At 40.3% G+C, this 16,913-nt stretch overlaps 1 protein-coding gene across 1 annotated transcript in view; it reads right to left on the bottom strand.

Moving 5' to 3' along the window:
• Positions 1-16,913, bottom strand: part of SLIT3 (slit guidance ligand 3) — an 810,486-nt gene that overhangs the window by 77,021 nt on the left and 716,552 nt on the right. The window contains exon 27 of the mRNA XM_084636935.1: positions 2,736-2,833. Within this exon, the coding sequence (XP_084493061.1) occupies positions 2,736-2,833 (98 nt within the window). The remainder of the gene's footprint in view (positions 1-2,735; positions 2,834-16,913) is intronic.

The raw sequence follows: 16,913 nt of genomic DNA on the forward strand, positions 1-16,913 counted from the left end.
AAGGGTAATTTCGCTTGTCTGTGACTACAGAAACTTGAGAGTTAAACCGCTTGGCATTTTATAAGGAGGAAAGCTTTGGCTTAAGTTTCTTTTTACAAGAATAAAGATTTGACAAGTTTGGCAGCTGAGTTTGTATATTAATATATTCCTCCAGGGAAGAAAATCTATAGAAGATATAATTTCTTTCACAGGCCACACAACTGAAAACTCTAAGGGGGCCTCTCATTAAAATATTTTTTTGACATTCACTTCCTTACAGAATACAACCGAAGAGGATATTTTCCCATTTTGATGCACACAAATTTATGCATGTAGCTCCAGTGGATGCCAACAGGAGTAGCACATCCACTGGAGGAAGAAGATTTCCCTCCAGACAATCGTTGTTTCAAATGTTTCCTCATCTTCCTCCTCTATCTCTCCGCCACCCCTAAGCTATCAGTGCAGATACTTTTAGATAATGCCTTATACTTCTATAGTACATCTTCTCTAGCAGAATGGGGGTCCAAGGTACTTGTAATACAGTGGCCATCATCTGAGCACCTCCTGATGGCCAAAGGTTGCTCTGCAACAACCTGCCTGTTTCCCCCATCTTCACTGGGCACCGAAGATCCACCTCATTTTCCTCTTGTACCAGGGGCTGATCTAAGTGCCTGCATTCCCCCCAGCATGTGGGACACAGCAAGGCTTCTCCGCAGCTAAACAAGCACTCCTTGCCAAGCCCAGTCTCCTTTAAGTAGGTTTATTTGTCCAAATATAAGCCCATAACAGACAAAACACAGTTCCTCAGCTCACCCTTTCTCCTAGGGTTTCATGGCCTCCCCTCCAAGGGTCTCTGGTAATTGTGCTTTTTGCAGCTTACCAGTCCCAGCCAGCTTCCCTTCTCAGTCAGCTCCCTACTCACAGACAGATCTCATTCAGCCACCTCTGCTCTCAGCCAGTTCTGTTTCCCCTTTGGGAACACTGGCCACAAGGCTACCTCCCTGACCATCTGGCCACTTGTTCCAGGACCCACCACTGGAGTAAGTTCCCTCAGTGGTTCCTCTCCCCAGGCACAGCCAGTCCCAAACACTCCTCCTCTTCTTCTATCTGACAGGGCTTTATAGCCCCAGGTTTAGCCCTTCCCCTTTTAACTGGCTCATTTGGGCCCACATGCTCTGACTTGGGGGCGGTGGGCCTGGTCTATTCACTAGCTACTCAGTGACAGTGTTTTATAAAAGGGAATTGATGGAAAGCAGAGGTGTGTGGGGGACAGACATTCCTTTTCAAGGAGGATTTTGAGATTTCAAACTTTGGCTTCATTCCAAATTGGAGCAAAAACAGAAAACTTCAGAATTGTCCATGAAAATTTTTTTTTAAATGTTTACGGGTCATTTGAAACATTATCTTTTGGAAAAACTAATGTTTCAATTTTGACTTGTCAACATTTTTGCATTATAATAAATATATAATATGATAAAAAATAAAATTCAAGATGAAATGTCATTTCAAAATGAGAAATTTCCTTATGAAAATGTCAAAACAGGATGTTTGGACACTGTTGGGACCTTTTTTGCATTTTTTCTCCAAACAAAATTCTGGCAAAATTGGCTCGATTTCACAAAGCATTTCAATTTTGACAGAACTGCATGTTCCAGTGGAATACTGTTGCATCAAAAGTTTGTCTGATCAGCTCTAAAAGAAGGTCTGACTCATTTAAAAGTAAGACTGGAAAATGTATCTGAGGATGTACTACACAGTATAATCCTCAGTTTGCTGAGCATGGGCTAGGCAACCTAACCAGTGTTTTCCCCATCGGTAACCCTTACAATTCCGTGTCTCACTCAAGCCATCATTGATATGCTGCATATGGGAAAAGACAAAGCAATCATTCCTGCAACAGGAACATCACGTAAGCCTTTTGTTCTGTATGCAGCTGGAACTACCGTACGGGGAAGTTCTGAGTAAAAGATAGCATAAAGGCTTTAGTAGCAATTTTTTCATGATCTCAGCAACTAATTTCCAAAAACCATTCTAGCATCTTTAATGCGGATAAGTGGCCAGAGCCTCAGTGTTATGTTTCAGCTGAAAAACAACCTCTCTGTGCACTGCAAAGTCCCTTAGACACACAGGATAACTGGAGAAACACTACCTTAGAGGCAAGGGTAACTTTTTCTAAGCCACTACCATCAGCACTTCATGCAACTTCCTGGGTTCCCCTTGGAAGTCTCCTATCTGAGCAAGGTCTAGGCTGCAACCTGTTCATGTGGGGAGATTGAAGCCCAAGATGTTAAGTTATAGAGGTTGTTCTCTTATGGGCACTAAACCCTTGAACTGACATAACCTCTCCATTGTTCAATTCTTTCTTTAAAGCCTATTTGACTATGAGATTCTTCAGCATGAAAACATTTTGCATCTGGCTGTCAAGCAACAGATGCTCATTTTACAAATTAAAAAAGGGTGTGTGTGTGTTTGAAATGCCCCCAAGAAAATTAGTCTCTGGATAACACAAAGCAGATCAGGGGAATGCTCAAAACAGCTTTTAGAGAGAGTCCCATTAAGAGAAAATAAGGAGGCCTGTTTTAGAGGAAACAATATGTCACCAATGAAACCAAATTAATTTCATGTCTGGCAAAGAGAATTATTTGTCATGTATGGCAGTTTCAGTAAAGAAGCCATTAGACTTCATTAGTGTAAAATAGACAAATGTAAGGTAAATTCATCTCATCTTGCTTTAAATGCAATTCACTCTCCACTACCTGAATCCGTCTTTATTTGCCTCAGTGAGATGGCAGGTCCCTCCATTCTGGCATGGATTCTGAATGCAGGCATTAATGGGCATATTGCAGTCCCGACCCTATTGGGAAAAGTTCAAGAGAAATTCAGTTAGTAACACACAGAGCAGCTGGACTAATCTATCTTGTGTATTGGGCTTTGTTTTTGTTTTCCCATTTGCATTGACAGAAAGGATGTAGTCTTCAGAGCAATCACATCACCTACCATTCTTTACTGAATGACAGACATTGCTTAAACCAGGCTTTTGGGAAGGCAGGACTACAATAATGCCCAGTAGTAGGGAGTGTATGGGTCTACTGCTTGGGTTTGAAGTCTCTGGCTGGTTATTTTTTCACCTGCTTGTTTGGAGAAAGCTGTTCATTTTAACTTTATAGAAATATACTTTATTCTTCAATATTAGTTACACATTGAAATAAGCAAATAATTCTGATGAGAGGTATACCCAGAACAGTGCAGAGTCAGTATGCACTCAGCAGCACTTACAAGTACTCGGTCAAGTGTTATGGCAGCACACAGAACTCAATGCTAAGGATGGCCAACGCTTGAAGGTAAAAGCTTATTTTTTCTGCTAGGAGGCCCAGCTGACGTTCCTCTACAAAACACAGTGAAATCTATTCAAAATAGCATCTTTACTAAGCAGCCTTGTGTTTTTAAGAGAACAGCCACAAATATCTCCAAGTGCATCAATGACTATAATTCTGCCCCATCACTAAAAGACTACCTGTGTTAAGCAACTGATTTTTGTTGGTCCTTTGAGTGGCTGTTAAAGCAGGTTCCACTGGACTTGAATCCTGCTGGCTAAAGCTGAATGTGCTATGGAGTTGATATCTACATCACAGACACTGGTCTTTTCCTTTGAGTTATTTCAGAGCAGATTATAAGTTTAGGAAGTCTCTGGTCTGCCAAAGTCTGTGCAATCACAGGAAACTGAAGGGATTGCCCAGTGGTTTTAGGAAATGATCCCGTAGCAGTGTCTCTCTTTCTATTTGATTTGCATCACCAAATAATCCATGCAGTCAATTCTGCCAATAAATAACCACATGCTAAGATAAGAAAGATATCTCAAATTAAACTAAAAGGTTATTGAAGTAACATTTTTCATTTAAAATCATGGTTCACATCATGTGTTACTAAAATAATATTTTTTGTGACTAATCTGTAATAGTCTTTATAAGGCTGAAACAGTCCCCTGAGTCAACAGGGGCACAAGAAGTGGCTGCATGCAACATTGGAGAACCTAGCTTCCATTTTAAAGTGTTCAGTGGCAGGTCTGGTGATTTGTCTTCGGCTGGATTCAGGTTTGGTTAACTTCTTGCAGACCTGTCTGCACTCAGAACAAGAGATAGACAGATAAGATAGATAAAACAGATTAGATAGATAGATAGATAGATAGATAGATAGATAGATAAACAGCCAACCCATTATCTTAACCAGAATGCTTGTTCTGCTGTCCCCAATTCCCCCTCTTCATTGTTACATCTTCGAGTGCTCAGTCAAAACACAGGCCCCAATCCTGCAACTGGGCCCCAGATGGGTGTGAGGGTCCGTATCCATGGATCGAACTGCAGGATCAGGGCTGGAAAGGAAGCTTATCAGGGCTGTTTCAATGGCAGCTGAAGTGCCTATCATGCTATAAATACTATGTAAATACCAACAACCCAAAACCGCTGCAGGCTTCCCACCCTGGGATTGACGCAGTCCCATCAGTTTCAACTAGGTAGGAATTTTAGAAAACAACCAGCAGTCATGAGGAGCTATAGATAAATTGTTGAATATGGTTGATAGCTGCTTTTCCCTCACATTGCTCATGATGTATATTCCATCTAGATGCTTATATGTTCCCCCACCCCGATTACCACAGATCTGAGTCCCGCAAATGTTAATGATCAACATAGTGTGAGGTAGGGAAATATTCCCATTTTACAGATGGGAGAAACCAAAGCACAGAGAGACTAAGCACCTTGCCAAGGTCACACAGAAGTCTGTGGCAGAAATGGGAGGTGAAACCTCAGTTCTTGAGTGCGAATCCATTGGTTTAGCCACAAACACACCAACCCCAGCATTAGGCAGAGGGGAGGGCTCGCGTTTGTTGTGCTTGTTTGTTCTCTCCGCAGGCCAAAAGGAGAAAGGGAGAACATCTATCAGGATGCTCCAATTCTGAAGGTCAGGGAAGCAGGAGACCCAGGTAAAAAAAAAAGGAGCCACACCTGATCAAATACCGGAACGACTGGGGACTAGCAGAGCCCACTCCCCAAATTAAGAACAATGAGTGGGCATGCTGGGGCTTTGCTCAGCAACTGGCACAGGTGCTTTCTGCTTCACCGATACCCAAGCCTCGACCAAATAGCTTGGCATTTTCCATTTGAACCATTCACTCCAAAAGGTCTCGGGGAAGGGGGGGATGCTGAAAGCAAAGAGGAAAGCTCATGCAGCTTTTATTTTGGCACTGTGTTTTCCACGGCACTTACAGGATCCCAGCCACATCTAATATACTGCCACCCGCTGCAGTGTTGCAAACCCTACATGCTCGACATGTTATCCTAGTGAAGCTGGGATGATGCCATGCTTAATATTTCTCAAGTGCTCAGCACAAATGCTTTTCCATATCCCTGGTAAATGGAGTATTTTGCAGATGATTCAATACTGTAGATATCCTTTCAACTTCACACATACTCTGTGTTCTCTTGGTATTGAAGTCTGAAACCCTCTGTGAGCTAACTAAGCATAGCAACAAGCAAAATAAAAAGCCCAGCGTTAATTTTTCCAAAAGTTCTACACACACTCTCACAACAGCCTTTCAAACACCATGTGTAACAATATTCACATTATCTTTCATGTAACTATGCACGTTTCCTTGGAAGTTACTGGTGACTATTTCTGAAGATCTGTGTTAAAATGAAAACACACCCTTCCAAAGCATTTTCTAACCTCTTGTATCTGCACATGAAATCCTGATGACTCAGAGCCCAGTTTTCACTTCTTCACTACATAAGCCTGTGTTATTGGGTTTTCAGGGCTTCAGTGGCCTCAGGCACCCTGGAAACTGAACAATGTTTTCTGCTGAATCAGACTTTTAATTATAACACTAATTTGCTGTGTGACACTAGGTAAAGCAGAACCGCTGCCTCAGTTTACCTATTTGCAAAAGCTGGGATAACACAACTTGCCTCTCTCTCTCTGATCTCATGAGTGTCAGCTGTCTGTTCAGCATTCTGAGTTCTTTAGATAGAAGGTGCTGTGCAAGTGAAATATTTTATTGTGTACAAAAATGTGGAAAACAGAGAGTAAACAGAGACTATTTAAAATATTAGTATTGTGTAAGGTACAGGTAATCACTTCACTTCTGAATGAGAGAGACCATGCAGGGGTCTAATGTGCCTTAACTTCACAGCTTGAGTTAATGCATCATGACTTTCCTGAGAGTTCCTATACAGACGAGCCCTAAGACATGCTGAAAACATCTTTCAAATAAAACTTGCAAATCTCTGGCCCCAATTTACAATAATACTGGCATATTTGTAAAAGATTAATTTCTTTAAATGTCAAGCACCAAACCTCAACTTCGTTCATTTACTCTTGAACCGAAGACAACTCTTTGACCTACATACCCTGAAAATTAATTATGTCTGTTCTCAAAAAGGGAAAACATTGAACATTTGGTCCAAGACTAAGGGTGTGCGAATTAAGCTAGAACTGGAAAAGGAGGTGCAAGCTTTGCTTCCAAAGATCTGGCCCATAGACAAAAACAACAAGATTGTCTCAGTGATTCATGTTGCTAGATTAGAGGCTCTCCTTTTGACTGCAACTATTTTTAGGGATTTGTAACTCTACTCTAAACATTTTGTTGTAGTCTGATGATAAGGCAAAAGCATCAGCCTAGAGACATTTTCTGATGAGTTTTGCAAAACAACACCTGCCTTTCCCCCCCCCCCCCCCAAATCTGGCCACTCCCTTAGAAGAGGGAAGGAACAACATGGATTTTGACATGAAGTTCCTACAAATGGCGAGGCAGAGCGCGTACAGGTCAGGATCACATTTGGATTTCACATGTACCCCTGTAAATCTGGAGAAAATCAACTGGCTCCAACTTTAGTAGAGTTGCTCCAAATGAACATTCCTGTGAATAAGCAGAATCTGCCCAACAGAAAACTTAAGTTCTTCTTTACATAAATGGTACTGAAGAGTGCTGTACATACAGGCTGTAGATCACAAGAATTGTATCAGATCCTGGACTCAATTACTGGCTTGTACTTATGATATTTTCCAGGATCAAATACATCATAACAGCAAAAAGCCAAGAAGAATTGGCATAAACCAACAGAGAGTTGGGCAAAGAGAGGTTATGTGAATACATGTTTGATGAAAAAACACATTTGCTTTGATAATATTTTGACCATTTAAATTGGTTTGCTTTCATAATGTGGAAAGTGAATATTTGTTTGTGCAATGGTTTGTAACATACAAGTTCACCAAGCCATCTGAGATTTTGGGGTTTTATCCACCTGCTTCTAAAAGAGTCAGCCAGTCACAGATAATCCTATTAGTTCATCACACCCCAGAAAAAGGGCTTCATCCTGCCCTACTGAAATCACTGTGTTTGACCACTGACTTCAATGGGCGCAGGACCGAGCTCATAATAAAGAGACAACGTTAAAGCAACTTCTTCATAGACAACCCATAGGCTGAAATATGATTGCATGAAGTGTCTGAACAATTACAAACAACAGACAAAAACAGTCTACTTTTGTACATAATCCATGCACAAAAAGAAAGCCAAAATTTGTCAAATCACTGGCTGTAAATTATTTCTCTATCTCTACCATAAATAATAATACCACCTAACACTTTGCATCAGTAGATGTCAAAGCACTTTACATTATCATTATCCCTATCTTAATATATCTGGAAACTAAGGCACAGAGCAATGATGTGATTTGTCCAAGGTCACCCTGCAGGTCAATGGCAAAGCAGGGAACAGAACCCAGGATTCCACCCACTAGGCCACACTGACAGTCATAACCACTAGGTAGCCATATTTTTCAAGTGAGTTAAAAATATATTAGGCACCTGCTGATACAGAGGCTATTATTTCATATTATAATAAATATTTAAGGAATCCATCTCATAGTACTTGTGTGTCATTAACTGGGCAAATACTGCAATAATATTTCCATCGAGATTCACTCGGTATTTTAAATTAACTTGATTTGCCTGTGCCCTTAACCCCATTGAGTTAGCACCCGGCAAATCTGTCAATTAAGTTTTAATAGCACAAATATTCAAGGAAAATGAATTTCAAGATAATCTACACAAGAATTTGCAGAAATTGAATTCTGAATTTCCACCTGTGAGTATTTGCATCACAAGTGCTTGGGCACTGATTTAACCAATCACCACCAACATAAACAGATCAAATACTATCTACTCCAAAAACTCCTCATGTTTATGCCATGTAATTTGAAGAATTTACAAAATTATTAAGTAGTTCTGGAAAAAAAAAAGAGGAAACCAACCAGCTCACAGATATTCTCTGAGCAACAGACTAAATAGACTGGGTATGTTATTCACTGAGAATTATTCACTTCTCTAATCAGTTTCCCCTTAAAGAAAGGAACATATCTGGCTCACAGATTAAAGGCACTGGAATCATTTTCCTACTCAGTTTTTTGAAGGAGGTTTGCAAGAAGAAGAACCTTGCATCATATCCTAAAAGCAGCAAAATTTAGGTATGGAGCTTTGATAGATCAACAGACGAGCCACCAAATATTATAATTCTCTTATTTACTCTCATAAGGCAATTCTTCTTGATGCAAAGGACCGAATTCTGCTCAGTTAAACTAGAGTAAGAATGGAACAATTGCATCAACTACATTGGAATGATTCTGTATTTATACCCCATAGCAGAAATCAAAATTTGGTCTAAAGACTGGCACACACTGACGATGTGGGAAAAAATCTCTGAGATTATTTCATTGCAGGAGACTTGACATACCACTTATAAGTGACCCCAGAAAAACTCAGAGATATGCTTGCTAGTCACTATCTACCAAAAAATGAAGTTACAAGATCTACGGCTGTCTTCTTATGTTATTCTAGAATGAAATATTATAATTATCCTTATAAAAGGATGAAAAACCCCTCCACCTCCCCATCAATCTGTTCTGTGTAATCACTGCTGAGTCATGTTAAGTTTAAAGGTTACTGAAATGTTACCAGATACAATATTTTTCAGGGTACAGAAAGTGATAAAACAGAAGGCATAAAATGATTACTCCGGGTAACAAGGAGAACTGCTTTGTAATTAAGAGACATTTCCTGTAGCTGTAACATATGGTGACTCAATTCAATAAAAGATCATTTTGTAAAAAGCAACAGCAGACCTCAGACAACAGCAGTGACAGGGAGCCAAGAAGATTTTTATGCCTCCATGGAAAGACACTAAAGAAACTCTGAGCACCTGGGTAGGCAAAAATTGGAACTACAAGGGGATGAGCAGCAGATTAAGCTTCTTTTCAGTAGCAGCTGTCCTTTTTGGCCCTCTGAATTGGAAGTGCAGTAGGCTTCACACTGGTAGAGACATGGAGGCCCACAGGACTTCCATGGGTTGGCAGCCACAGAAAATTTTTATTTTTCTGGCTGGTGGGAGCCTTGTTCAGTGACTAACATATCTTTGTATTGGCAGCTGATAAAAAAGTACTCTGGGAAAATGACTACAGGAGAAAGAAAAAGGGTTTCCAAGCAACTACATAAAAACTGTTAACTCTTCCCCCTATGTTATTCCTATTAATAGATTTTGTTGAGGCAGTGCATGGGCAGAACAGATGTCACAGTTTTCATATATTTAGTGCAGACACTACACCAAAGCAAATTCAGTGATAGAATTTTGAAGTAAGACCTAGGAATGTTCCTTGATCGTTTTAAGTATCTTATCTTAAGGTCAATACACCAAATCACTCAATTGCAAAAACACCATCTTTGAAAACATACTCAACTGATACTCCAAAATATCAGTGTAACATCCCACGACCACCACAAACAACCTCTCAAATGCCAGTGCACTCAATTTACTAGTGTTTTGAATAAAACCCAATAAACCCACTTTACTGAACAAGGAAAGACTAAATAAGCTCTTTACTACACAACAAACTTAAAGGGCCACTTTCCAGCAGCTAAACCAAAATGCAAACTACATTTAAGCATTTATCCGTCCTGGGATGCCATCCTAAGCTGAAATATCTACTGGGTTTAATGGTTTAGTTGTCCTGCTGCTGTGAAATTAAGAAAAGATGAACATATTTTCCCCTTCCAAAATGTATTAGTGCATGACGCCATTCTTTAGCCACAGCTAATAGGGGTACCCCAAATTTCTTAAGTATTCAGAACTGTACTGCTATCTGTGACATTACTGATGATTGTCCCAGTCTTGCAATCATCGTTTTGCGTGGATTAATGGCAGTGAAAAAAGCTAATGTGGTCTTGGGATGCATCAGGCGAGGTATTTCCAGTAGAGATAAGGAGGTGTTAGTACCGTTATACAAGGCACTGGTGAGACCTCATCTGGAATATTGTGTGCAGTTTTGGTCTCCCATGTTTAAGAAGGGTGAATTCAAACTGGAACAGGAACAGAAAAGGGCTACTAGGATGATCCGAGGAATGGAAAACCTGTCTTATGAAAGGAGACTCAAAGAGCTTGGTTCGTTTAGCCTAACCAAAAGAAGGCTGAGGGGAGATATGATTGCTCTCGATAAATATATCAGAGCGATAAATACCAGGGAGGGAGAGGAATTATTTAAGCTCAGTACTAATGTGGACGCAAGAACAAATGGATATAAACTGGCCACCAGGAAGTTTAGACTTGAAATTAGATGAAGGTTTCTAACCATTAGAGGAGTGAAGTTCTGGAACAGCCTTCCAAGGGGAGCAGTAGGAGCAAAAGACATATCTGGCTTCAAGACTAAGCTTGATAAATTTATGGAGGAGATGGTATGATGGGACAGCCTAATTGTGGCAATTAATTGATCTTTGACTATTAGTGGTAAATATGCCCAATGGCCTGTGATGGGATGTTAGATGTGGTGGGATCTGAGTTACTACATAGAATTCTTTGCTGGGTGTCTGGCTGGTGAGTCTTGCCCACATGCTCAGGGTTTAGCTGATCGCCATATTTGGGGTCAGGAAGGAATCTTCTTCCAGGGCAGATTGGCAGAGGCCCTGGGGTTTTTTTGCCTTCCTCTGCCACATGAGGCACGGGTCACATGCTGGAGGATTCTCTGCATCTTGAAGTCTTTAAACCATGATTTGAGGACTTCAATAACTCAGACATAGGTTTGGGGTTTGTTACAGGAGTGGGTGGGTGAGATTCTGTGGCCCGAGTTGTGCAGGAGGTCAGACTAGACAATCATAATGGTCCCTTCTGACCTTAAAGTCTATTATTCTGTGACTCCGCAAAGGCATAGCAACCTGCCTGCTTAGATCAGATTTCAGGGTCAGGATGTAAGTTGGTGTATATACAAGGAGGTAACTAGAACAAGGCAAAGCCATGTTTATTTTTGCTTTGTAAGAACCACCTCTGGTTTGATGGGGGAGAGCGGAGAGGAAATAGTCCATGCACCAATAAGTGGAAAAGACACAAAAGCCCTTTAGAGAAAGGCAGGTTAATTTCAAATATTCATTAATCTGTGTGTGTTTTCTTTTTGAAGTATAGAACAGCTTCCATTTAATAACTACATGAGATAAACACAAGCTGTAAATACAAATTAAAAGAAGCAGAAAGAATTTTACACAGATGACTAAGAATACATGAAGGGATGAAGTCAGCTATCCAACCAATGCACTTAATTGTAAGTTTGGTAGAAAAAGCCTATCATGAAGTTCTGTTTACAACTGTAACATTTTAAAGCCCTTCATTATAAAGGAAACCAACGTTTATATGTTGAGAATGTTAAGAAAAACCAAAACTTAATGAAGTGTGCTGTAAAACTAAAAACAAACCATTACAAAAACCCTATTATGCAAACTGCTACACAAATGAAACTGGGGGACAGCTACACAAAGGGAAATATTTGGATTGCTACATCCATATATGGCGTAATGAACCTAAACCAGCTGCACATCTGTGTGAAGAAAGGATCTGGATCTCAACAAAATGATTACGGATGTTGCAGAAGCAGAGAATGAAACTTGCTTTGAAATATTTGATTCCTTTGATGGGATAGATATGAAAAAGAACACCCAAAACCACAGCCTATTTACTGTAATATTCTCTCCCACTCACTTTTTACCACAGAAACCTCTTAAGACAAAGAATTCCATATCAAATCACATTGCCCTGGGAGGCAATATACATAGATCGCTGCATGAAGCTGAGGTCACTCAGATCTGTCTCCTTTTTGACAGATCCAGATGATGCAGTTTCCTCGTTTATCCTGTAGCTGGCCAACATAAGATGGCTAAGGCTCAGTTGGGATAAAATGCAGATGATGCTAGCTGGCAGGGTTAGGTAATTAGAAGAACTGTCAGGGTGCATGGCTGATCCATCTGTTGGTGGCATATATACAAATTATTTGACAAAGCAGGTGTTCCGGACAACATTAAGGTACTTTTGAATCTGACAGCTCTTAAATAGCAAGCTAGATTTGTTCATCTGTGCTTTGCAAATGGGCTGTGCCTATTCCTTGCTAAAGTACACCTTGCACAGTTATTCATGCCTTTGCCACTGTGACACTGGCAGACCAGGTACCAGCTCATGCCAAAGCTCATAGGCCTCATGGAACACTGACAAATGCATAGCTGGAAACCAGTCTGGCTCACCTGTGTGTTAGCATTGTTAAAATAGACGTTAAGTTGATAAGAATGTGTTTAAACTTGATGAAATGCTTGAAGGATGCAGCATGTATTGATCTCACTTATAACCTCTGTAGTTGATGGCATAAAGTTATATTGAGTGTTCTCATTGTAAATCTCTGCAACTGTGGATCACCAAACAGGAAAGAAGCATTAATTAGCGTAAAGTGCCGGTCCTGTGGACAAGAAGCCTCACTGAAACCACATGAGCCATTGTGAAACATCAAAGGACAAAAACTTTGTTGATTGCCCCCCACCACCACACCCACCCATGAAGAGGAGATGGGTATCACCCTAGATTCATCAGTTTGAACTTTGGGGGAAAGGAATAAAAATGCCTGATGAGAAGAAACTGTATCACTATGCTGCTTAGAATTGGTCACGGGCAATATTTTTAAGCATGAGCAAGGGATCCCCAAGTTGCCTGCTTTGGATTAGTCCTAAAGGACATATAGAACTTGCATATTATAGTAGCTACTGTTACCTTTTGGAACCAAAGACTGTATCTCATTTGTGTGTGCATGTTTACCTGCTTTAACCTGAGAAATAACTCTAATTTATGTTTCTTAGTTAATACATCTTTAGTTAGTACTATAGAATTGACTACAAGCGTTGTCTTTGGTTTGAGATCTGAGGTACACTTGACCTGGGGTAAGTAACTGGTTCTTTGGGACTGGGAGTAACCTGAATATTATTGTTGATTTTTGGTGTAAGGGACCATCTATCACAAAGGCAGGCTTGCCTGGGTGACAAGACAGGTTGGAGTATCCAAAGGGACTGTCTATGACTCCATGTTAAGGCTGTTACAGGGCTTTTAGCAGTTCACACTTGTTGGTGAGGTCTAATTATAGAACACAGCCAACTGGGGGTTGGTGCCCTCTTCCTTGATAGTCTGACCTGAGGTTGGCACTCACACTTGTGAGCTATCTTAGACAGCTTGACAGCCACCTCCAGGTTACATTACTGCAAGTGATAATAAATTAACCACATTCCTTGGTAACCTGTCTCAATGGTTGATTACTCTCACTGTTAAAAAGTTGCATTATATGATTGTTAACAATAATCCAATAATCTAATGTATTTAATGTGAGAAAAAAAGTTTCAATCATTTCCAATTTTAGTCAAAGTTTCAGATTTGGTTTGATCTCACCTGGACCAGTACATTCATCTATTTTTGGGTGACACAGCAACCTAACCTAAATCCCGCTACTATTTTCCACACATGGTGAGAAATACTACTTGCTGAAAGCCACAGAAGGTGATTTCAGGAAAAAAGATCAGTTTAGGTTTTAGCCTCTGAAACCGTCACAGCACTGGTGAGTGTAGTAAAGATACAGAGCACTGTTACTGCCTACAAGGCTGTATACAGTAACCTTCTGCACCAGTTTGGCTTCATCTGGCATCTGATTAAACAATAATTGGACATGGCAGCAGCACTGTTTGGTGACTTCCTTGTCAATAAATGCTATTTGTCAATTTATAGTAAATTAGGCCAACTCTGCTCTCTTAAGCCTCATTTTATTTTAATCAAAAAGATTTATGATCCTCCAGGGTATACTATACCTTCCATTATCTTTGTAGCTAGTAATCAAGATTATCTCTGACAAAGTCAAGGTGCAAGGATTTGAAGGTATTAAAAATATTCTGGCATTGGTGCCCATCAGTATGAAATTTGATTCTCGTGGATGCTTGAGGTTTATTTGTTAATAATATACATTATTGTGTATTTCTTCTTGCCTTATGGACCTCTGCTTACATAAGCATACTGTATTTCAATGCTCCTTACAGATAAAGGACTTCCGGGCTTTCAATCACCAGAAAGAAGAGGTGGAACAAGTCTACCACATGAAAAATCCACATCCTATACTAATGGAAGCAATCTCCATGAATCCAATGTTGGAACCTCTGGAATACTTCCAGAAATGTAACTATTTAAGAAGTAAACCAAAATCCTAATTTAAATTGAAAATAAATCATTGAAGTACCCTAAAATATCCTATTATAGATGTTTCCAGATTTATATCATTCAGACTACAGGAAAAATGTCAAAGGAGGGCTTAATTAGAATTTCAGAATTATAATTCAAACACACTGAAAAAATAGAGGAACATTTTCTCTTGTCTCTTTCCATTAATGTAGTGAACTTAGGGGCTACTTGTAAAAAGCAGGTATAAAAACTTTTCAGGCAAGAATGTGATTTTCAAGAAGACAATGTCTCTTTAAAGTGTGGCTTATTTCCTCCAAAAAGTCTGTGATATCAGACCATGCCATGACATCATGAAAGACCAAGTGTGACATGACTGATGGCCATATGTAATGATTGGGTACAGCCACATCCCGTGGCTGATGTGAGATGGATGGACACAATTAAGTCAGTTGGGTTAAATGGTTTTAGAGAGAGTCAGTAACAATCAAAAACAATGAAAAGGACAATCATGTCTTATTCTCCTTTTAAAACCAGTAATTATAGTAAACATTCAATATTAGAGCATTTTGTTATGTGGAGGACACCTAACCACTTGGCACCTAGCACAAGAGGAGCCAATGTGGCACTTAACATTGGCTTATTCCAGTCACACAAATCAGGAGACAAAATACTGATGTTCACTTTTAGTTCCCGATTCCACAAAGCCTTTAAGCAGGTGAATAACCTTATCCCCCCCAGCTTGCCAAAGCACTTAAGCACAGGTTTACCCCAGAGACTCTCGGAGGTAAAAAGGAGGAACAGACTCCAGAGAGAGCAGAGGAGGCAAGTCTCTCTGACCTCCACATGGCTCAATGATTGAGAATGTGAGACCAATGGACCAGGACTGACAGAATGCAAGAGGCTTTGATACAACTGTACTATTGCGCATGGGCTTTGTCTAAATGAGCTGATCACCCGTTCTGAGGCAAGATATGGCATTGTACCCTTTCTGTTCTATAGGAGCTAATGCACTCTCATTGCCTTAATGAAAATTGTTTTCTCTACTGCCTTAGATTGCTTATAGAAATTTCACGCAAAGCCATCCCAAGGGAAGGGGAAACAAGGAATTAACCTCTAAGGAGAGGTAATGAGCTTAAACTCTGATGAGGGTCTCAGACAGAGAAAGGCAAAGGCTAGAAGGTCATGTCTTATATGGTGAAGTCAATGCCAGAGCTGCACAGGAACAGCCGAAGGGTAAAAAAAAAAAAAAGAGCCAATCATGAGAGGCTTTAATAATAAGGACGACAGTCTAGTGTGACTGATGGCTTCAATCAGGTGGCTGGTAAGGTTGAAGAAAGTTTAATAGTTAAATACATACAGCCTGACTGAGCAGGGACATAACAGTCTACAGATACCTGAAGGATGAGGACACCAAGGAGGTAGAGAAATTACTTAACATAATAAGAATGGGTATAACTAGAACTGAGAGGATGATATTAAGAAAAGGAAATTTAATTTGACATTAAAATAACCTTCTACGAGTGAGATTTATTAGAGCGTGGAAAGGGAAAAGAAAGGGGTGGGAGCTTCATCTCTTTGGACACTTAAAACTAGACTGATGAGTAAACGTACAATGGCAAACAATCCTGCATTGGCAGGGGACTGGAGGAGAAGTCTTCTCTATATCAATTCTGGGTTATATCACCAGCTGAGGCTCTGACTCTCTAATTTATTTAGAGTCACCTTTATTGTGGGGAAACATTGCTGCTCATCCCTTTTTCCTGATGCAGCACTGAACAATCAGAGTCAATGCTTCAAGTCACTCAACATCTGCTTTCTCACTGCCCTAGAGCAAATGGAAACATTTCCTCAGGTTTGGCTTCATTGTTAACAGCCTTCATTAGGCCACAGCATAATACACTGTGCTTTTTACAGGGCTTCTGATGAGTATATGCCTGCCTCACCACCCTCAGCCAGCAACTGTGGCCTGTAATCCTTCCTTAAGCCTTTCACTGTTATACTCTTGTGCGTGTAAATCCTCACTTTCCCTAAACCTACTGTAGCAAGGGAAAAGGATCCTTACAAAAATCAGCTAACCAATGCACAGTTGTGTCTTGGGAAGCATGAATAAAACCTCTAAGTGTGAACAGGTGGGTGCTATGCTTTCCTCTTTCATAGTCTTCCTGTCTTGGGGGGCATCAGATGAAATTATAACCCCTGCTGGTGCCAAGGGTCTTTGCCTACAAAATCCACACACACACAGGCTCTTATTTTAGAGGGTCACCCATTACTTCCCCCTTACCTCTTAACTTCTCTGGCTCCCCACTTTATCTTGCGGAGAGCTGGAGTACTCCCACATTCACTGATAATTGTTCTAAGTACTGTAGCTTCA

This window comes from Lepidochelys olivacea (genome assembly GCF_965140295.1).
Source record: "Lepidochelys olivacea isolate rLepOli2 genome assembly, chromosome: 8".
NCBI classification, from domain to species: domain Eukaryota; kingdom Metazoa; phylum Chordata; order Testudines; family Cheloniidae; genus Lepidochelys; species Lepidochelys olivacea.